The 23246-nt window shown below is 42.9% G+C and overlaps 2 protein-coding genes across 2 annotated transcripts in view; one reads left to right on the top strand and one right to left on the bottom strand.

The window, feature by feature from the left end:
• Window positions 1-23246, top strand: part of PLCXD2 (phosphatidylinositol specific phospholipase C X domain containing 2) — a 63089-nt gene that overhangs the window by 31446 nt on the left and 8397 nt on the right. The window contains exons 2-3 of the mRNA XM_040224634.1: window positions 10570-11030; window positions 18916-19157. Of these exons, the coding sequence (XP_040080568.1) occupies window positions 10570-11030; window positions 18916-19157 (703 nt within the window). The remainder of the gene's footprint in view (window positions 1-10569; window positions 11031-18915; window positions 19158-23246) is intronic.
• LOC120851790 (40S ribosomal protein S24-like) lies at window positions 11310-18847 on the bottom strand. The gene is made up of 2 exons (XM_040224796.1): window positions 18843-18847; window positions 11310-11797 (listed from the first exon to the last, which is right to left on the bottom strand). The coding sequence occupies exon 2, from the start codon at window positions 11782-11784 to the stop codon at window positions 11386-11388; it is 399 nt and encodes a 132-aa protein (XP_040080730.1). The 5' UTR covers window positions 11785-11797; window positions 18843-18847; the 3' UTR covers window positions 11310-11385.

Raw genomic sequence — 23246 nt, 5'->3', positions numbered from 1 at the left:
CCGATAGGGGTGTTTTTTTTTGATGGATTGGGAAAGCATTACTGGTTTTTCCGTTCCCAGTTATGGTTTATAGCTTTTCATTCTCCAAAAATCTGCTGTCCAACATGCTTTAAGCAATAGATTGAGTTTTTAATTTATTTGCTGCATTGGGTCCTAGCTGCGGCTCACAGCATCTTTTCATTGTGGCGCACAGGCTTAGTTGGCCTATGGCATGTGGATTCCTAGTTCCCCAACCAGGGGTTGTACCCATGTCCTCAGTATTACAAGGCAGAATCTTAACCACTGGGCCACCAGGGAAGTCCCTGGACTTGGTTTTTCTGTGTTTGTTTTTTCTATAGAAATGAGGATGTCTAGTTCTATGATATTAAAAATAAAACGTTCAAGAGGAATCTTGAAACTTTCTCTCTTATATTTTCAAGTTGTGTAGTCACTGAATTTATTTATTCTTGTTATTGACATAGGCACAAACTAGAGATTGTTTGTATAACTTTTAGTGCCAGTTTATACTTAGCCTGTATAATACTGTGATTTGAATTTACTTCCTCTGGATATTAATTCTGAATGAAACCTAAAATAAATCCTTTAAACTGAAAACTTAATTTTTCTTAGTTAACTGCCTCAGCAGATCCCTGAATATGAATATTTAATGAGATTTCACATTATTTTAAAACTAGAATTATTTGTTTCTCAAGATAACATAAATTCCTTAATAATGAAATAATAATAATAGTATGTTGGAACTCATTCTGTTGGCCAAGGACTCTTCTGAATGCTTACCTGATGTAATCACTTAGCATTCACCACAAACCACTGATGGTGGTACTGTTGTGCCCACTTGACATATGACAAGCAAGGTACAGCATTTCAGGGCCATAGCTAGTAAGCAGTGGAGCCACAGTCATGAATCTAGGCAGTCTGGCACCAGACCCTAGGCTCTGTATCACTGGGGGAACTTTTCATGTAGCCTATCCAGAGCTATAGTGATTCATCAAATGAGGTCTCAGGACTCACCATTGGTAAATCTCTTCTTCTTAAATCTGTATTTTGTACACTATAACTCTGGGTCCTTCAGGGCTGTGTAGGTGGAGAAATGACTTGGGAGATGCCTGGTGGGAATATTTAAAAGAAAGAGAGAATTGAGTTGATTCCCAACCGATTAGTGCTCTGGGGCAGGGAATGGGAAGAGGACCTTTTGAATGGTGCCCTGTGGGAAACAATCACTGCTGGCATTGACAGACTTGCCACCTAAGGATAAAAGAGGTTCAGGGTCGGAGATCCAGCCCAGACAAGTCAGCTGTGCATGTGACTACTGGGGAGTTCTGTCTGGAGTGCTATTTCTCAGCCTGGTTTTCTTTATAGCCATGCTAACGAGAACTTTGGGCCATTTCTATTCCTGCTCAGCGCCCCCACCCCCCAAACAATGACATTTTAATTCCACAGATACACTGCATGGTATATCTGTTTGGGTATTCTCTTTATACTTTACCCATAAAAAGAAGGGCTTTTCATCTCCCCCAAACCAATTTTTGCTTCCCTGGGGCAGTGTCACCCCCACTGGGAACATGTAGCCTAGAGGCACCAATACATTGAGTGATTTGAGTAAACACTGGGTGAGAAAGTGGCCTTCAGTAAACAGACCTGGAAGGGGCTCATGAGCTTCAAGGTTAAAGGGCCCCCCGAGGGCAGGGTAGTACCTAAGGTAGGTGAGAAGAAATTTTCTTAAATATATGAGATCATGTGTTCTTTGACCTGGGTCACCATCCCCACCTCCCCAGATGTCACCCAGAGGTATGTTAAAGAAGATTTTCTCTCTTCCTCATTGTTAAGTCGCCAAGTCGTGTTGGACTCTTTGCAACCCGGGGGACTGCAGCACACCAGGCTTCCCTGTCTTCCACAATCTCCTGGAGTTTGCTCAAACTCATATCCATTGAGTCAGCGATGCCGCCCAACCATTTCATCCTCTTCCTCTTATTCTTCACTTAACTCTTGTTTCATCCTTCCCTCTGTGTTTTTAAGTGTAGTCACTACATAATCTAAAATGCCATTGTGTTGTTGATGGTATGTATCATTTCGTGGTGGTGACTTGAATTGCTTGTTTTATTTAGAAACCGGCTTCCCAAGAAGCTTGCTTTACACTCTTTTTAATTAAGTTCAGAAAAATGGCTACTATTCCAATTTGCGAGAAATGGGTAATGAAAATGCTTTAACTAAAAACTGTTGTGTGTTCTCTTGAGATCTCCCAATTCCCAAATAACACCCCTTAGAAAGAGTCAAGCAGCAGTTGGTGTTCCAGATAAAGAGCAAACTGACTGTTCCCTGTCCTGACATAGCAGCTCATTTTCTCCTACCTGGTCCCTAAATCGCTTGAGTCATGTCAACTCTTGAGACCATATGGGCTGTAGCCCGCCAGGCTCCTCCATCCATGGGATTCTCCAGGCAAGAGTACTGGAGTGGGTTGCCATGCCCTCCTCTAGGGGATCTTCCTGACCCAGGGATCAAACCTGTATCTCTTGTCTCCTTATTGGTAGGTGGGTTCTTTATCAGTTCTTTATTTAGTTACCACCTAGAAACCCCAATGCAGTGTAGGAGGAAATACCTAACATAGGATAAATGTCCTGCTAACCTTTTCTTGTTCAAATATCTTTTTCCTTGTGATTTTGCTGCTTCAGTAATTTTATTCTGAACTCATATAAAATGCCCTAATTAAACTTAAATATCCTCATATAATGACTTACTAGAAGGCATGATAAAGAAGTAAGGTGCCCCAATATTTTTCTTTTCTTGCAAACAAGCTGTGATTTTTCAATTGGTCAAAGGGCTGGAAGCATTCCTAGAACAAAAAGGTTGGTGAAGAGAGCAGCTCCTCAGACATGGGAAAGGCAGTCCACTGGATTATCATCTGAAGATTTGAAAGTACTGGAAGACCAACCAGAGAAACTGATCCCAAGAAGTCAGAGAGCTTGTTGGCAAAGGATAATCTTACATTTATAAGTGGGGGTGCCAAGCCTGGGTAGACAGAATCACCAGGGGAGCTTTTCATATTTTTCCTTCTCAACTCCCACCCCAGAGAGGTTCTAACTTCACAGGTCTTGAGTGGGATCTTGGGCACTTGTGTTTCCTAAAAGCTCCCCCAGGGGATTCTGACTTTAGATTACAGAGTGCTTTCACATACATTATTCAGGGTTTTGTATACATAAAGAGAGGAAGTAGAAACATTTTAATGCCTCTTTATTGTATAAGGAAACTGGAAGGGACAAGAGCAGTAACTGAAAATGAAAAGACTACAGAAAACTGTTTCCAAAAATTGGAGGAAAATGCCTTCACCTGTGTAGGGCTAAAATTAGGGATGATATCAATCCATGGAGTATAGAACATTAAGGAAATGCGTGTTTGTTCTTATTTCCTGCTCTGTTGGAATATTCTTAGGATGACAAAAATTCCCTTCCCAGAGAAGTTTAAAGATAGTTATCCAGTATTTAATGACTATTATTTTCTAAAACCTTATTTAGCCCACTCTATAAATGATAAATATTCAGTTCAGTTCAGTTCAGTCGCTCAGTCGTGTCCGACTCTTTGCCACCCCATGAATCGCAGTACGCCAGGCCTCCCTGTCCATCACCATCTCCCGGAGTTCACCCAGACTCATGTCCATTGAGTCCGTGATGCCATCCAGCCATCCCATCCTAGGTCGTCCCCTTCTCCTACTGCCCCCAATCCCTCCCAGCATCAGAGTCTTTTCCAGTGAGTCAACTCTTCCCATGAGGTGGCCAAAGTACTGGAGTTTCAGCTTTAGCATCATTCCTTCCAAAGAAATCCCAGGGTTGATCTCCTTCAGAAAGGAGTGGTTGGATCTTCTTGCAGTCCAAGGGACTCTCAAGAGTCTTCCCCAACACCACAGTTCAAAAGCATCAATTCTTCGGCCCTCAGCCTTCTTCACAGTCCAACTCTCACATCCATACATGACCACAGGAAAAACCATAGCCTTGACTAGACGGACCTTAGTCGGCAAAGTAATGTCTCTGCTTTTCAATATACTATCTAGGTTGGTCATAACTTTCCTTCCAAGGAGTAAGCGTCTTTTAATTTCATGGCTGCAATCACCATCTGCAGTGATTTTGGAGCCCAAAAAATAAAGTCTGACACTGTTTCCACTGTTTCCCCGTCTATTTCCCATGAAGTGATGGGATCAGATGCCATGATCTTCGTTTTCTGAATGTTGAGCTTTAAGTCAACTTTTTCACTCTCCTCTTTCACTTTCATCAAGAGGCTTTTTAGTTCCTCTTCACTTTCTGCCATAAGGGTGGTGTCATCTGCATATCTGAGGTGATTGATATTTCTCCCGGCAATCTTGATTCCAGCTTGTGTTTCTTCCAGCCCAGCGTTTCTCATGATGTACTCTGCATATAAGTTAAATAAACAGGGCGACAATATACAGCCTTGACGTACACCTTTACCTATTTGGAACCAGTCTGTTGTTCCATGTCCAGTTCTAACTGTTGCTTCCTGACCTGCATACAGATTTCTCAAGAGGTAGGTTAGGTGGTCTGGTATTCCCATGTCTTTCAGAATTTTCCACAGTTTATTGTGATCCACAGAGTCAAAGGCTTTGGCATAGTCAATAAAGCAGAAATAGATGTTTTTCTGGAACTCTCTTGCTTTTTCCATGATCCAGCGGATGATAAATATTAGAGAAGTAAAATGTTGGTTGTTAGATGAAAAATTTGTTAGAAAATATGTTACTATTTCCATGTGCATTTGGGGGCTGTGCATATGATTGGTATGTATAGATAGACAACGTGTCTTCACAATGATCCTTGCAGCTTTCAGGTAGTTATAATTAATAATTCTGCTGATAAAAGTGGCAAGTAACAACTTGGTTGTAGCCAGCCAAAGGACAATTTAGAGCCTACTCTGGCTCTCAGCTTAGAGGAGATAGAAGTCAAGTCTCAATGAGGAAGAAGAAAAGTAAGTTGTGATCAGAAAGTAGAATATTGTGTCTTGAGATTTTAAAAGTGGGCAATGACAGAGTTTAGGTGGTGACCCAGAAGGCAAGTGACAGCTATGTCAACAAGGTAGAGGCTAAGCTGTTATCTCCACATCAGCCAACAAGGTGGAGAGGAACAGTGCTTCAGGTGCAGGAAAGAAAATCTTCCAGACCCTAAGTATTTAAGATAAGGAATTCAGTTGATCACCCCTTTTTCCCTCTAGTTTCCAAATAACAGAGAGTGACTAATAATAACAGTAACAATAGTTCAACACTTAGTATATATTAGCATTGTTCCAGGCACTTTGCATGCATCCAAACATGCACAACAATTTTTGTGACAATCAATAGGATCATGCCCATTTTACAGTGAAGAAACTGAGGCATAGGGTAAGCAGCTTACCCGATATGACTTTTAAACACTGGTGGACAGAGTTGGGATGAGAGAATATTTTATGAAAGCTATCAGCAAAGTAAGTGCACAGAGTCAGAGGAAGGAGCCTGGTGAGATATGAGGCCTGAATAATACATTGGAACTTTGTTGAGGAGAGCCCTAAACACCAGTGACCAGAGTTTGAACCTGATCTGTGGGTAAGAGGGAAATTATGTAATCAGCACTATTATGTTGAGACGATTGACTGTTAAATTTGAACAAATTAGGCTGGACTCAAAGGACAAGTCAGGGCTCTGTTGATCCTGCTTATAAGACAGGTAGTGAGGGGGTGGCAGGTGAAGGTTAAAGGAAGAGACATGTTTGATGTCTTTTTTAGAAGTCAGATACTAAGATTAGGTAACTGGTTGGATGCAGGGGGTGAAGAAGAGGGAAGAATTTAATTAGAATCCAAAGTTTCAAGTCTGAGTAACTGAGCCATTAACAGATTTAGCAGAGGCATTCTGTGGGGATCAGAGGGGCCACATGAGTGGCTGGCTTTACGGAGTAAATGGAGAATCTGTCATTTGTTGTGCCTACATCTGCAGGCAGGTGTAGCCGGAAGACCACAGCAGAAGCTGGACACATAAATTTGGAACTTTAGAAGAGTCTGTGCTAGAAATGAAACTTTTGGTGTCATCTGCATAATGGTGCTGTGATTAGAAACTTGGGAAGTGGATGAAATCACTGAGGGTGGGAAACGAAGGAATAAAGACCCTTGGAAACTTTAAACTGGGAGACAAGCAGGAGGGAGAAGAGCCAGCAAAGAAGGCCAAAGGAGAGCAGTCAAAGGACAGACACTCCTGAAGGTGTGCATCGTACATCACAAGGGTATGAAAGTGAAAGTGAAAGTCACTCAGTCATGTCACCCCATGGACTGTGCAGTCTATGGCATTCTCCCGGCCAGAATCCTGGAGTGGGTAGCCTTTCCCCTCTCCAGGGGATCTTCCCAACCCGGGGAGCAAACCCAAGTTTCCTGCATTGCAGGCAGATTCTCTACCAGCTGAGAGCCACTAGGGAAGCCCAATAATATATACAAAAAATGTAAGAAGGTTCCAGAAAAGAGCTGACTTAGCAGGCCCTCACAGAGGCCAGGAAGAATAAAGCCATTTGGAGCTGTCGATTCCAAGGATATAAGGATGAAGGGTAGCAACACAAGGCTAGGAGGTCGCTTCCAACTGGAAGGAGAGAGTTGATCAGGGAGACAAAGGTCACAGCACTGGCCTGTTTCAAGAATTCGACAGCCAGGAAAAAAGAGGACAGTCACCTGAAGGGGTGAGACGTGGAAAGTGATTTGTTTTGTTCTTAACATAAAGAAGACCACTTAAATCTATTGTAGTCAGAGATTAAAAAAAAAAAAAATGCCCTAGAGAGGATGAGTGAAGATGCACAGGTTTCAGGTGGTAGCAGCAAAAACCCTTCCTGTGGCAGAAGTGGCAACAGAATGAAGTTCTAAACTATTTCCTAACCTTGTCATGAGACAAGCCAGGACTCATGGAGCCATGACCCTGACCAAGTCCACACAGCTGTTGTCTTCGAGAACAAGGCGATGAGGTGGGGGTGCCAGTGGCGGGGGAGGGGTGGTCACTTCTCTGGGGGAAATGTGTGAATTTAATCCAGGGCAGAGGCAGAGAAACAGTCCTAAAGACAGTCTTGAAACATTTTTTAGGGGGCTGTGCTGGGTCTTTGATGCTGCTCAGGCTTTCTCTAGTTACAGCGAGCAGGGGCTACTCTAGCTGTGGTGCACGGGCTTCTCACTGCAGTGGCTTCTGTTGTTCTGGAGCGCAGGCTCAGGATGAGCAGGCTCAGTAGTTGCCCTGAGACACATGGCATCTGCCTGAACTGGTTATGGAACCCGTATCCCCTGCACTGGCAGTTGGGTTCTTAACTACTGGATGACCAGGGAAGCCCCAAGACAGTCTAAAGAGTAAAATATCTTCTTTCAAGGAGTAGGCAGAAGAGGAAACTTTGATAATAAACCTGGGATGGAAAATATTAAGATTTTCCTTTTGTAAGTACTCTTTGCACAAGGTAACCTTGTAAATATTCTGTGTGAAGTGTGGGGTATTTTTACCTGGTTTTTTGAAAATGAGAGAGTTAAGTGGACTCAAGTGTCTGGATGTTATTGTTCTCACTCTACGTGAGTGAACTCAACAACTTCCTGGGAAAAAATTAGGTAGAAAGGCAAAAATATTGACAGTGGTTAATGGATGAGTGTTGGCTTTGACTGCTGGAGGCCTTCGAAGGACAAACGCTATCAAACAGTCAGCAAACAACCTGCTCCCTTGTCCTTTTCCTTCCTGTCCAGAGGATGGCAGTGGACAATGCTAAGCAGCTAGAATAGAAAAGGGAGCAAAAGGGTTGCAGAGAGACTCCGAGTTTCCAGGAGACATGCATGCCCTTCCTCTTCTGCAGAATGCGCTGGTACCCAGTGTGTCCCCAGGCATTCAGAAATGGTCCCTGGGGCCCCACGGCTATCACACTGCTGCATAGTCCTCAGACACAGAGGAAACCCCGGAGATTGTTAGCACATCTCCCTCTGGGCATGAAACTGGGCTCAGCACCAGCCGGAGAATACCAGCAGGGATTTGCTCTTCTCCATGCTTGGATAATGGCTATTCCCTGATACCCAGGGAAGAATTAAGTACAATGCGTAACTCATACTATATTACACACTCAATCCCAAACAGCTGGGCTGCTGATAAAATCTAAAAAGAAGAGAGAACTGGCTGTCCTCCATCTATACATAATGTATTTATAATAAATCTCTCAGTGAAGAGGTATAAAGAGCTCCTATTTCTGCTGCAGCCCAGGGAAGCAGAGCATTTGGCAAGTATCCAGTGAGTCTCATTAGCAGAGACAACCAGTGTAGGAACTCCAGAGGGACTCGCTCCCCATTTCTATTAGTAACAGCCATTTTTTTACCTGAAACATGCTAGTAATTTTCTTGCTCACAAAATTCACTTTGCCTGAGGATTGATAACTATGCTTTTTCTTAATAGTTACTGAATACCCTTCATGTTCTAGAGACTACATAACAATAAAGCATTGCTTGTCACTTTTTTTTGTTGTTGTTTGTTTTTTGGCTTTATTTCTAAAAAGATAAAACAGTAAAAAAAAAAAAAAACATTCCCAGAATGATTTATTTTCAAGAAAATGGAAATAATAAGACATAAAAATAATAAAAATAGTATATACAATAGTATATATAAAAAAGTAGAGTTGTATAAAATCATATATTATGTATGAAATAACTACTCTAAAACTTACTGAAAAGTATAACTGATGACAGTCAAGAGTATTCTATATGAATATAAGAATTTTTATTCTGGTGTGAGTTATAGTAATTAAGGACAAGATTGGCAGAACACAACGCTTTCCTCTTAGATTTTGCTTACAAAGTGCAGCACCCTGTGAGGAGATCCCTGGGGTGAGAGCCACTCACCAAGCCAACCAAATAATAATGGTTGACACCAGATAGAAACTGATGACAAAATGGAAGATATTTGTTAAAGGTAATTTTTACTTAAGTTATTACTGAAATATTTTCTCACTGTAGTTAGAAAAGTGTCTCTCACGGTCATTTAGACTTTGTAACAGTAAGATCATCTCAGTGTCTAGGAGGATCCTTACCCTCTTTAAGAAATAGAAATACAACATGCATTTGATCATTTAGTAGCAATTTCGGCTCATTAAGAGACGATTTCAGAAAGAGGGACATATAACTAACCAAGGCTCTTCAGAATGTTTATATGATCTATTAAGAAATCATTGCCACTGACTCATTTTTACAACAGAAAAATAGTATATACAAAATCGTAAGAATGCAGTTTAAAAAAAAAAATCTGCCTTTCTTAGAAGTTAAATGCCTGTCCCAGCATTACTGAGATAGACACAGAGTTGTCTTATCTTTTCTTTCAATGCTTGCTTGAATAAAGCAGCTGTGCCACCATTAAACATTCTTCTATGAGGTACGCTTAAGCAACCTCTAGTTTGTCTCTATTAGGAATATTCTTCAGAAGACATCTTTATTTTTCCAAACATTAGTTTAATTCTTCAGAATACATTTCCTATTGAAAATGAATTTTCTGAAATGAAATTACTAGATTAAATGCTGTGAATATTTTAAAGCTCTTCTCAAACATTTTTCTAAATAGCTTTCCAAAAGGGTATTTATTAATTTACCTTATTGAGACACGTGTACCCCAATGTTCATCGCAGCACTGTTTATAATAGCCAGGACATGGAAGCAACCTAGATGTCCATCAGCAGATGAATGGATAAGAAAGCTGTGGTACATATACACAATGGAGTATTACTCTGCCATTAAAAAGAATACATTTGAATCAGTTCTAATGAGGTGGATGAAACTGGAGCCTACTATACAAAGTGAAGCCAGAAAGAAAAACACCAATACAGTATACTAACGCATATATATGGAATTTAGAAAGATGGTAACGATAACCCTGTATGCGAGACAGCAAAAGAGACACAGATGTATGAACAGTCTTTTGGACTCTGTGGGAGAGGGCAAGGGTGGGATGATTTGGGAGAATGGCATTGAAACATGTATAATATTATATAAAAAACGAATCGCCAGTCTAGGTTGGATGCAGGATACAGGATGCTTGGGGCTGGTGCACTGGGATGACCCAGAAGGATCGTATGGGGAGGGAGGTGGGAGGGGGGTTCAGGATTGGGTTATTTAAATAAAGTTTTTTTAAAAAATTACCTTATACCAACAATGTATGAAATATCATTTTACTCCTGGCTGAAAAGTGAAAAGTGAAAGTTGCTCAGTCGTGTCCGATTCTTTGCTACCCAGTGGACTCTATACAGTCCATGGAATTCTCTAGGCCAGAATACTGGAGTGGGTAGCCTTTCCCTTCTCCAGGGGATCTTCCCAACCCAGGGATCAAACCATGATCTCCCACATTGCAGGCAGATTCTTTACCAACTGAGCTATGAACAACTTGCTAATAAGACTACATTACCTTTATTTGTGTTTATTTCATCTCTTGCAAGCTTGAAAATTTTTGCCACTATTTGTTCACAGTATTCTGTGTGTGTACTTGGTTTTTAATTCTTATCTTTTTGGATTATCTGTCCCAGCTCAGTCTCAACTGCTCACCTCCCTTTTTGTTGCTTTGTGTAGGCTCCCATGATTCATTCAGCTACTGGGTAGATGAAAAGTCCCCAGTGGGGCCTGACCAAACCCCAGCGATCAAACGCCTCGCCAGGATCTCGTTCGTGAAGAAGGTCATGAAGAAATGGTCTGTGACTCAGAACCTGACATTCCGAGAACAGCTGGATGCTGGGATCCGTTACTTTGACCTGCGTGTGTCTTCCAAGCCAGGGGACGCCGACCAGGAAATCTACTTCATTCACGGGCTTTTTGGCATCAGGGTCTGGGATGGACTGATGGAGATCGACTCGTTCCTCACACAGCACCCCCAAGAGATTGTCTTCCTGGATTTCAACCACTTCTACGCCATGGATGAGGCCCATCACAAACGCCTGATTCTCCGGATCCAGGAGGCCTTTGGAAGCAAGTTGTGCTCAGCCTGCAGTGTGGAGAGCATGACGCTGCGGAGGCTGTGGGAGAAGAAGTGCCAGGTAGGAGGGAACAGAGAGAGACTTCCAAGGGCAAGAACGGAACTCTTCCTGCTTTTTCTGGGTCACCAGCTCTAAGACATCTCATTCCAGGGCCCTTAGGGTAGAAGGCGTAGAGTGTTTGCGATCATAAAAATCTGGTTCCTGGGCTCTCAGATGGTTCCCAGGGCTCCCCTGGGTACCACTGAACCGGGATTGATACCTGCCAAATATTTACTACTTGTTTGGCAATGTTTGAGCATCTAAGTTGACTTTATTTATTTATTTATTTATTTTTTGACATGTAAAAGGTCTTAGTTTATTCTCTCTTTCATGAAAAATCTGCACAATCACCACAGATACAGTCACTGCAGAATCTTTACTCCTTCTTTTTGCCAGCACCAACGTTGGCCTTTGTAGTCCCCCTGACTTTCTTCATTCTGTTCTTGCGTTCCTTTCGCTGTTTTCTTGAGGTCTTTTTCTTCTCATACAGGCCATGTCTTGCAAGCCTATGTTTGGGCTCATTCTTCTTCGCGTAATCCAAGGAATCGTAAATCATGCCGAAGCCAGTTGTCCTGCCACCACCAAAATGAGTTCTGAATCCAAAAACAAAGATGACATCTGGTGTGGTCTTGTACATTTTGGCCAGTTTTTCCCGAATTTCTGTTTTAGGTACTGTTGCCTTTCCAGGGTGAAGAACATCGATGACCATTTGTTTCCGCTGAAGCAGTCGGTTGGTCATAAACTTCCTAGTCCGGATAGTTACTGTGTCATTCATGATGGCAGCTGATCTTCAAGCAGCCAGGGAGGAAAAGAGCTAAGTTGACTTTAAATGACCTGGCCAGAACCAGCCCAAGGCAGAGTTGTGAAATAGGACCAGTTGGCCATTGCCATTTTTCTATCTCCCATCCTGTCTGTTCTCCTCGTTCCCCTTAGGGATAATCTGTCACATTGTGCCTTCAACTCAATGTCAGATCATCCCTGACAAATGTTAATTGATAGGTAGACGTGTTAGCTGACAAAGGCACAGGAAGTGATTCATCTCAGAGGTGTTAACATTTTTAAAGGCGTTTGGGTCAGTGGGGGAGACAGGGTTAAGGAAGGAAAAACCCATGAAGGGATCAAGGCTGGAAGAGCACCCCCAAGTTGAGAAGAGCCCCAAACTTAGACCCATGATGCAGAAACTCAGGAAAAGGAGTGTGAGCCTCAGATAAATTCTTCTCTGGTCCCAGAGGATGGTGATGGTGGGAGAGGAGAGCTTTAGAAATGGTCAGGCTCCAATATAGACTCTTTAAAAAGGAAGGAAAAAAAAAAAAGACCTTTCATTCACAGTTGCTCCCTTACTCATAGATGCATTCACCAAAACATCTTCAAGAGGCAGTTATTTTTGAACCGAGAAGAGCTTTTAATTAAAAATCAATTTAAGATCACTCATGTGCAAATATATGTTGAACACAAGTATGTGCCAAGCTCCAGACTAAAGCACTTGGGTTAAATCAGTAAATAAAGATCCTTGCCCTGATGGAGATTTCATTCAGGTGGAGGGAGATAGATCATAGGTAATAAATATGATAAATACAGTATATAAAATGTTAGAAAGTCATGGGAGCAATGGAAAAAGAAAGGCAAGCAGTGTAAGGGGGAACCAGGGTTCTGTGGGTTGGAGGGTCACTCACAATTTTAAATAGTTTGATCAGAGTAGCCCTTGTTGAAAAGATGGCATTTGAGGGAGTTAGTCTATTGGGGAAAGAGCTTTCCCAGCAGAGGAACCAACCAGAGCAGAGCCCCAAAGAAGGAAGGCGCCAGCAATGAGGAAAAGCAGGAGCTGTGGGGCTGGAAAGCAGAGCAGCAGAGGAAGGCAGAGAGATGGTAGGGGATCGCAGGGCCCTTGTAAGGACTTGGCTTTTAATCTGAGTGAGAAAGATTCTGGGAGGGTTCCAAGCCCAGGGTGCTATGGCCTGACTTAGGTTTTGATGGCATCCCTCCGGGTACTAAGAAGAGACTTGGAGTAGAGACAGAAGGAAAGTATGGAAACCAGCGAGGAGAATCTCAGTGGAAAGTGATCAGATTTTGAACCTAGGAGAAGTTAGAGCTAATAGGGTTTCCTCGTTGTTGGGACCATGAGGATTCAAGGATGACTCCCAGACTTGGCCTGAGGAGCGAGAAACACTGGGTCACTCTGTGCACCCCTAAATGGCTCTACAAAGACTAAAGAGTCAACTCTCAGTGTCTGTTAAAGTTATCTAAGCTATTTTTCTTCACTAAAACTTTCATAAGTGACATTTGCCAAACATTTACCACCTCTCTCCCCTAAACATAAGTTTATATCTGTCTGGACTCTAAAGCCTAATTTGGAGAAATTTTTCCCCAGTGGAATCTCTCTCTTACAACATTAAATAATACTAGTAACAAGAGCAATAATAACATTTATGGGACTTTTACTGTGTGCTAAGTACAGGGATTAACTCATTAAATTCTCTTAAGAGCACTATGACATAAGTTGTCATTATTATCCTCATTTTACAGATTTGAAAACTGAGGCTTTCCCAGGAGAACATTGTTGGTGAGTGACAAGGCTATCACAGTCACAGACTGTCAGCTCCCCAAAGTTCCCACAGTTCTCAATGCTTTCCCAGGGCTGATTACACATCTTGGTGATTTTCACAACCAGAGTCATAGATAATGCTAACAAAAACACTTTGGCTTTATTTATAATCCCCTATTATCATAGGTTTTCAGAGGGTTAGCTGAATGAGAGACAGGGAAGATCTGTGATTGGCCCTTTGAATATGAGAATTTTTAAGGTTAAATTTTGAGCTAAGTTGGTAAACAGGTTATAGTTTTATAATTTTGTACACAGATAGGCTGTGCATATATTGCATACTAGATCATTTAGAAATTTTCAGAGGAACAAGTAATTTCAGGAGTAACGAATCATGTGGGCAGTGAATTTCTAGCACAGAGTAAAGCTCTGTTATAGTTTTAAGTGTGGGCTAATCCAGTATCATGGTAATCCAAGCCTATGCTGCAACCAGTAATGCTAAGAAGCTGAAGTTGAACGGTTTTATGAAGATCTACAAGACCTTTTAGAACTAACACCCAGAAAAGATGTCCTTTTCATTATAGCGGACTGGAATCCAAAAGTAGAGAGTCAAGAAACACCTGCAGTAACAGGCAAATTTGGCCTTGGAATACGGAATGAAGCAGGGCAAAGACTAATAGAGTTTTGCCAAGAGAACACACTGGTCATAGCAAACACCCTCTCCCAACAACACAAGAGAAGACTCTACACATGGACATCACTAGATGGTCAACACCGAAATCTGATTGATTATATTCTTTGCAGCCAAAGATGGAGAAGCTCTATACAGTCAGCAAAAACAAGATGGGGAGCTGACTGTGGCTCAGATCATGAACTCCTTATTGCCAAATTCAGACTTAAATTGAAGAAAGTAGGGAAAACCACTAGACCATTCAGGTATGACCTAAATCAAATCCCTTATGATTATACAATGGAAGTGAGAAATAGGTTTGAGGGCCTAGATCTGATAGACAGAGTGCCTGAAGAACTATGGACGGAGGTTCATGACATTGTACAGGAGACAGGGATCAAGACTATCCCCATGGAAAAGAAATGCAAAAAAGCAAAATGGCTGTCTGGGGAGGCCTTACAAATAGCTGTGAAAAGAAGAGAGGTGAAAAGCAAAGGAGAAAAGGAAAGATATAAGCATCTGAATGCAGAGTTCCAAAGAATAGAAAAGGGAGATAAGAAAGCCTTCCTCAGCGATCAATGCAAAGAAATAGAGGAAAACAACTGAATGGGAAAGACTAGACGTCTCTTCAAGAAAATTAGAGATACCAAGGGAACATTTCATGCAAAGATGGGCTCGATCAAGGACAGAAATGGTATGGATCTAACAGAAGCAGAAGATATAAAAAGAGGTGGCAAGAATACACAGAAGAACTGTACAAAAAAGAGCTTCACGACACAGAATCGTGATGGTTTGATCACTCACCTAGAGCCAGACATCCTGGAATGTGAAGTCAAGTGGGCCTTAGAAAGCATCACTACAAACAAAGCTAGTGGAGGTGATGGAATTCCACTTGAGCTATTTCAAATCCTGAAAGATGATGCTGTGAAAGTGCTGCACTCAATATGCCAGCAAATTTGGAAAACGGTAGTGGCCACAGGACTGGGAAAGGTCAGTTTTCATTCCAATCCCAAAGAAAGGCAATGCCAAAGAATGCTCAAACTACTGCACAATTGCACTCATCTCACATGCTAGTAAAGTAATGCTCAAAATTCTCCAAGCCAGGCTTCAGCAATACGTGAATCGTGAACTTCCAGATGTTCAAGCTGGTTTTAGAAAAGGCAGGGGAACCAGAGATCAAATTGCCAACATCTGCTGGATCATCAAAAAAGCAAGAGAGTTCCAAAAAAACATCTATTTCTGCTTTATTGACTATGCCAAATCCTTTGACTGTGTGGATCACAATAAACTGTGGAAAATTCTGAAAGACATGGGAATACCAGACCACCTGACCTGCCTCTTGAGAAACCTGTATGCAGGTCAGGAAGCAACAGTTAGAACTGGACATGGAACAACAGACTGGTTCCAAATAGGAAAAGGAGTACGTCAAAGCTGTATATTGTCACCCTGCTTATTTAACTTATGTACAGAGTACATCATGAGAAACACAGGGCTGGAAGAAACACAAGCTGGAATCAAGATTGCTGGGAGAAATATCAATAACCTCAGATATGCAGGTGACACCACCCTTATGGCAGAAAATGAAGAGGAGCTAAAAAGCCTCTTGATGAAAGTGAAAGAGGAGAATGAAAAAGTTGGCTTCAAGCTCAACATTCAGAAAACTAAGATCATGGCATCTGATCCCATCACTTCATGGGAAATAGACGGGGAAACAGTGGAAACAGTATCAGATTTTATTTTGGGGGGCTCCAAAATCACTGCTGATGATGATTGTAGCCATGAAATTAAAAGACACTTACTCCTTGGAAGGAAAGTTATGACCAACCTAGATAGCATATTGAAAAGCAGAGATATTACTTTGCCAACAAAGGTCCATCTAGTCAAGGCTATGGTTTTCCCAGTGGTCATGTATGGATGTGAGAGCTGGACTGTGAAGAAAGCTAAGTGCCAAAGAATTGATGCTTTTGAACTGTGGTGTTGGAGAAGACTCTTGAGAGTCCCATGGACTGCAAGGAGATCCAACCAGTCCTTTCTGAAGGAGATCAACCCTGGGATTTCTTTGGAAGGAATGATGCTAAAGCTGAAACTCCAGTACTTTGGTCACTTCATGCAAAGAGTTGAGTCATTGGAAAAGACTCTGATGCTGGGAGAGATTGGAGGCAGGAGGAGAAGGGGACAACAGAGGATGAGATGGCTGGATGGCATCACCGACTTGCTGGACTTGAGTTTGTGTAGACTCTGGGAGTTGGTGATGGACAGGGAGGCTTGGCATGCTGCGATTCATGGGGTTGCAAAGAGTTGGACACGATGAGCGACTGAACTGAACTGAACTGAATCTATATCATTCAACAACCAACACCCCTAAAATTATGATGGAAAGAAACAGTGATGACATGTCAGAAAAAGGGCTCATGTTGTCAATTTGAATTTCAGGGCTTCCTTGTTCCACTTTCTTTCCCAAGGGTTTCCCTGCCATGCCTCTTAAAAGCTGAACAAAGAGATCTCCAGCGGAGCCTCAGTTACCTCCCCACTGTTGGAGCATGCCACACTGGCGGTTAAACTTTAAATATTCATTATGTAGTGAGCTGCCTTGCATGTAACCCCTAGAGTATTTTATTACCATAATTTAATGGCAAGAAGTGTACAACCATTCAGTCACATTTCATTTACTCCATATGCAATTACATCCCAGCTCACAGGTATGTGCTGGTACATTAGTGGCTATGGGTTTTGAAGGTACAGTAAATGAGAAGATTTCATCTACAACTTGGCAGTATTTAGAATCTTAATGAGAAGGTAAGAAGAATATGTGACATTAGTAAAATATAAGACAACTGAAATACAATTATGAGACAAAACTGCCTCAAATGTACTGTATGAAGAAAAGCGTTTGTAAGCCATCAGTTGAAAAATAGTATATAGTCTAAATCTACATCCCGGGGCCCTTGGAAAAGAATGATCAAAATAAGAAGAGGTCAATTAAAGAATAATTCTTACAGGAAATGAGATTTTAAATGTGAGTCTCGGGAGAAAACTGGCACTTGAATTGCTGAGCTGGAGGGAAGAATATCTCAGATGGGAAATATAGCAGAGTAAGGTCGGGAGTCTGATGCCAAACACAGGCCCCAGGCAAGCTGCTGCCCCTAGGATTCTGTAAAAGGAGTCCTGGTGTGCTAGGCCAACCTCCTACTGTAAACAGAAATTACCCCTCTAACCTTCAGGATCAGATTACTTGAAAGACTCCTGAGGAAAGGCATAAAGCCCCTTTTGTAGAATGTGTCCTTTTTGCACATTCTGCAAGGCAGAGTGAAGAACGGCACTGTCCTTTCAACCCCTGACCCTCTGCCCAGGGGCCAGGAGCACAGGAAGTGGTCTGATGGGCCATGTTGAATGATCATGCCGCCTTCTGCCTCTCCTCCCACTGTCCATTTCACAGCCAGCTCTTCACCCTTATGGATGTTGGAGACCCCGGCCTTCCAAACAAGCCAGTTACAACGCCAGCAGGAAATCCTCCCCAATCTCCCAGGCAATCTGCTTACGATGAGCCTGTGATTAACCTCATTAACACATGTGTTTACCACGGACATCATTAGTAGTCAGTCAGACATTACTCAGAGCCATTAAACTCAACGAGAACAACCATTAGTCTATTCAGTGCATGGAGCCTGGCGCTCCCTTGCTCCAGGCCTTCCAGAGCAGTTAGGCTCCTTAGTCACCAGCTGAATGTGCCCCAGAAACAAGACCCACATTCAGAGTCTTGCCCTTGGGTGCCTAGAGGATTATGCTCTCAGGCCAGCTATCCAAGGATTGCAGTCCAGGGAATGTAAATACACAGGCTGGACATTCCCTTAGGAAAGAATCCCTGCCACCCAGGAGGAGAAATAATACACTACTGACCTCGGTTCAATTCCTGGGTCGGGAATATCTGCCGGAGAAGAGATGGGCTACCCACTCCAGGATTCTTGGGCTTCCTTTGTGGCTCAGCTGGTAAAGAATCCACCTGCAATTCAGGAGACCTAGGTTCGATCCCTGGTTTGGGAAGATTCTCCTAGAGAAGGGGAAGGCTACCCACTCCAGAATTCTGATCTAGAGAATCCCATGGACTATGCTGTCCATGGGGTCACAGAGTCCAACACAACTGAGCGACTTTCACTCACTCACTCTGGAAACCTAAGCAGCAGAGCTCTGGACTGGGACAATCCCTGTCTCTCAGCTGCCGTCAGAAGCTAATTAATGCTGCAATGTGGCTTGCTAGTTATTTTAGCAATATTGCTAGTATCACCACCATCCTGAGAGGGCCCAATGGAGACGCATCCTGTACTCGAAGTCTTCGTTGTCTTGTGCAGCTCCTGCTCGCCCCTGCTCACCTGGCAGATTTCATTCAGAATCAGCACACACAACTGAAAACCTGAGACCTCCCAGATTAGTTCAGTGTGTCTATCTCAACCCAAGGGTTCAGGGTCAATTCTGTGAGCACAGGAGTCATAACTTACACACAGGACTAACCACAGAGGTTCTCCACCTGGGGTCCAGAGATTCCCAAGGGAAGGGGGTCAGGGTAGAATTGAAGAAGTCCATGAATTTGGATGGTAAAAGCACTGCTTACTTCCTTTCAGCCTCTAACTGAATATCAGCATAACCACTGATAGGAGTGTGGCTCATGAATTGCCCTCCTTTGTTTGTGCTGAACGTTTCAGGTTCTTATCTTCTATCACTGTCCCTTCTACAAGCAATACCCCTTCCTGTGGCCTGGAAAGAAGATCCCAGCCCCTTGGGCCAACACCACGAGTGTGCGCAAACTCATCCTATTCTTGGAGACCACACTGAGTGAGCGCTCCCCCCATGGCTCCTTCCACGTGTCTCAAGCTATCCTCACACCCAGAGTGAAGACCATTGCCCGGGGCCTGGTTGGCGGCCTCAAGAACACACTGGTCCACAGGTAGGAATGAGCTTCCTTCCCACAAGTAAGGGTTAAAAAAAAATCTCTTTATCTTGATTTTCTTCTGAATAAACAGCAGTAAAACTATATACTTTGAAGATTTAAAATAACAAAATTCCCAAAGCATAGTATTTGAAAAAGCTGTGCACTTGAGGTGACCTACATGAACCGTAGCCAGAGGATCTCTAAATAAAATATTCTGTTGAAATACACATATACCATGAATACTCTAAATTTCAATACTCAAAGCACTTTCAGCCACCAGCAGTCTGCTCCTGTTCACATCGGGCTTGCAGTTCTTTCTTGTTCTTGCTCCTGCCCTCGAAGCTTCCCAAGCACTCATGCTCTTCTGAGGCATTAAATGAAGCTTCTGGGCCAGGTGCTAGTGATTCAGAGGTAGCCCACCCAGGATTTAGGATGTCCTTCTCCCTTCCTTAAGTGACAGTCCTAAGAAGCAGCTCGGGATACCACCCACCATGTCATAGCTTCAGATACATCCTTAGAGCAGAATTGATCCTGACTGTACAGTTAGGCAGGAGAAGCTCCATAAATGTTGTATTAAATGATGTTTTTTATCCTGGACACTGATAAATGATAGGTGTTCTCAAGAAAAAGGATAGCTTTTATATATGTACAAGTATGTGTGTATGCCTATGCCTGTGTATAAATGCAGTGTTATAAATACATCTACCTAATAGGGCATCCCTTGCAGTCAGAGTTGAGAAAGTTAATATATTTGGGTAATAAGGGATATTTACAAGAATCACTTCATTACTAAGTTCTGTTCTAGGTGCTGAGCGCCGGTGTTCAGATAATGAAAGATCCACCCAAAAATTGTGTCCCTGTCTATCTGGGTGGTTTGGGTAGCATGACTTCCTACAACAGGAGCTCACCTGGCAGTCGTTTATAACAACCTGAGAGCTCCTGATTGCATTGGCCATGAGCAGACCTAGAAACCCCTTTCTTTGTGGCTCCACTGTCTTCACTAAATTACCTGTGCTTAACTTGGGAAAGAGTTTCATAAACCAAGATCAGGATTATGAACTTTCCTTTGTATAGTATATGCTCACATATCCATACCATTTCCTTATGCCTTTGGTAAATTTGTAGAGCAATATTATTTATTTACTTATTCAGTGATGAATAGGAGCTAGATCCAGAGACACAAGATGAATAATCTAATCTCTGCCCCCACAGATGTACATTCTGTGAGGAAAAATAAACATGTAGATTTCCGTGTAACACTGAAAAAAGTGAAGTGAAAGTCATGTCCAACTCTATGCAACCCCATGGACTGTAGCCCTCCAGGCTCCTCTGTCCATGGGATTCTCTATGATGAAGTCTGTGCAGAGAGTTGTACTTACACGGGAGAGGAAGTCTTTAAAAATAAGGATTGTTTTATCTTATTAGCCCGATATATCTTAGTCCCCAGAGGAGGAAATGGCAACCCACTCCAGGATTCTTGCCTAGAAAATCCTATACACAGAGGAGCTTTGTGGGCTACAGTCTGTGGGGCTGCAGAGTCAGACATGACTGAGCACACGTTCCCTGGAAATTCACATGTCAAAATCGTAACCCCCAGTCCCTCAGAATGGGGCTGTATCTGGAGAAAGAAGCTTTAAAGAGGTAGTTAACTTAAAATGAGGCCCTTTGGGTGAGCCGTGCCCCAATCTGACTGGTGTCCTCATAAGAGGAGGAGATTAGGATATGCAGAGAGCCTGGGGATGGGTGTGCACAGAGAACAGCCCCTGTGAGGACGCAGGGAAGTGGCTGTCTGCAGGTCAAGGAGACAGGCCTCAGGAGAAGCCAGACCTGCCGACACCTTGATCTTGGACTTCGGACCTCCAGAGCTGTGGGGAAATAAAGTTCTGGTGTTCAAACATTTTCTTAACAGCAGCCCTGAAAAACTAACGCAGTCCCTTTACAACAGGCTGCCTTTGACAAGTTTCCTGAGGACTCTGAGCTGTGGGTTTTCTCACCAGTTAAGTGGGTTGAGTAACACCGCACAAGATTGTGGAGTCTTAACAGGAAAGTGCCTCCCACAGCGCCTGGCCCAAAACAGGCCTGCCAAGCCCATCCCCACAATGGGCCAGCCTTGCTCTCAGTGGGTAGAAAGCCAGAGGGACGTTTCTGAGCTGCTCTGCAGCCTGTGAGATTCGGTGCCTCACGGACCGTAAGCAGTATGTGGCTCAGCCGTCTGCACTGATCTCTTGGTAAAGAGGCCTTGGGGAAGGCTAAGAGTTAAGGAAATAAAGCAGCTCCTGCTCACAGTGGGTTCTGCATTCCCCTTTCTTTGTGTGCAGTCCTGGTTATCTGATCCTTGCCCTGGGGAAGGCTGCCACGTGAACCCAAAGGTGACACAGAGCTCTTTGTTGGCTCTGGCTTGAGTCAGCCGACGTGCCTCCACCAGATGTTTAATTCTCATTTCCCCGTGATGACCAGAAGGTGGCACCTGCATTTCATCCTTGAATACAGACAAGCGGGTGGTTTTTTTTTTTCCCCAAGAAGGCTTGAATGCATCAGATTCTGTGCTGCTGTGGCCTTTCTGTGGGCCACTCCTTGTTCCAGATCTCTGTCTCCAAAGGATTACTGCACTTGTGACCCTCCCCTCTCAGGACACAGCATTTTGTGCTTTAGGAAAATTTCCTACCTCCACCCTCAAATTTCTCTGCTATTATGATTCCTTCTCCCAATACTTACATAGTACTTATTATATTCCAGGCCCTCGTCTAAGCACTTTACACGTATTACTTTATGTGCCAACTTTATTTTGCTGTGTGTGCTGTGCCAAGTTGCTTCAGTCATGTTCGACTCTTTGCGACCCTATGGACTGTTGCCTACCAGGCTCCTCTGTCCATGGAATTCTCCAGGCAAGAATACTAGAGTAGATTGCCATGCCCTCCTCCAAGAAATCTACCTGACCCAGGGATCAAAGCTGCATTTCTCATGCATTGGCAGGCAGGTCTTTTACCACTAGCACCACCTGGGAAGCCCCCATTATTTTATTTAATTCCCCCTAAATCTATATGAAGTATTATTATGGTCCCCATTTTACTAGGGGAGAGACTGAGCCACAGAGACTTTGAAGAGGTTATAGTCAAATTAAGGGTGTTACTAAGTCTTCAGGAGTCCCAGTTAAAAATGGAAGTACCCCTGTGATAGTGGCCTACTAAGTCCTAATCAGCTATGAATCTAAAAATGCAAATCAATATATGAGATGTGTTTTAGCCCATGGCTGATTGTAGAGTCCACTGAGCAAGGGAAGAGACCCAGAACTGATTGTAGTTGTCAGGATAAAAGGGAAAGAAAGAGAAAGACAAAATGCTGCGTGGCCTTGACAGGGTTGCCTGGGGGAGACTGAGAAGTCGGCTGTGTGCTCAGAAGAGGGAGGGCAGCTTCCCAGGAACAAGGAGCAGAAAAGGTGACAACTAAGGACAGTGTTACCAAAAGAAGAGAAATGGGGCCATTGTGAAATAAACTCAGTTTATTTTCAGATTTTACCTAGAGAAAATCCTTCCTAAAAATACTCCAGTCTCTCAACCAAACATTAGCCCTGGTTTGTGTCTTCCTTGCAGCATCTTCAAGGCTGCAAGCATTTATTGAGCTATTTTACCATAATGTAAACCTTAGCGCTTGTTACTCCCTCCTCTATACCACCCATGGTGTTTACACTTACTGCTAGTAGGAACTATCACATTAAACTGTCATCATTTGTTTACGCCTCTGAATTCTGAGCTTCTTTGGACATAACATTCTGGCTTTCACATAGGAAGCCCTCAAATTATAACATGAGACTGACAGTCTGTCTGTAAGACAACTGTGAACAAGCATTGGTCTGTTAAGAAGCCACACATACTGCTGTCTCCATATGGCAAAAGTGAGCCTTGACCCGTACTTCACACCATATATTAAAATTAACTTGAGATGGATCTTAGATCTAAACATAAAAGCTAAAATTATAAAACTGTTAGAAGAAAACAGAAAAATATCGTGTGACTTGGGAGCAGGCAGAAGTTTCTTAAGTTACAGAAACCATAAAAGAAAAAAAAAAAAGATAAACTCCATCAAAATTAAGGAATTCAGCTCACC

The sequence above is a fragment of the Oryx dammah genome, unplaced genomic scaffold, assembly GCF_014754425.2.
Source record: "Oryx dammah isolate SB20612 unplaced genomic scaffold, SCBI_Odam_1.1 HiC_scaffold_2, whole genome shotgun sequence".
NCBI classification, from domain to species: domain Eukaryota; kingdom Metazoa; phylum Chordata; class Mammalia; order Artiodactyla; family Bovidae; genus Oryx; species Oryx dammah.
Note: the sequence above shows the minus strand (reverse complement) of the source record. Positions and strands in the feature narration are given on the sequence as shown.

Excerpts from the sequence above, each read along its gene's own strand:
- LOC120851790 (XM_040224796.1), bottom strand. The coding sequence starts at position 11,784 with ATGAATGACACAGTAACTATCCGGACTAGGAAGTTTATGACCAACCGA.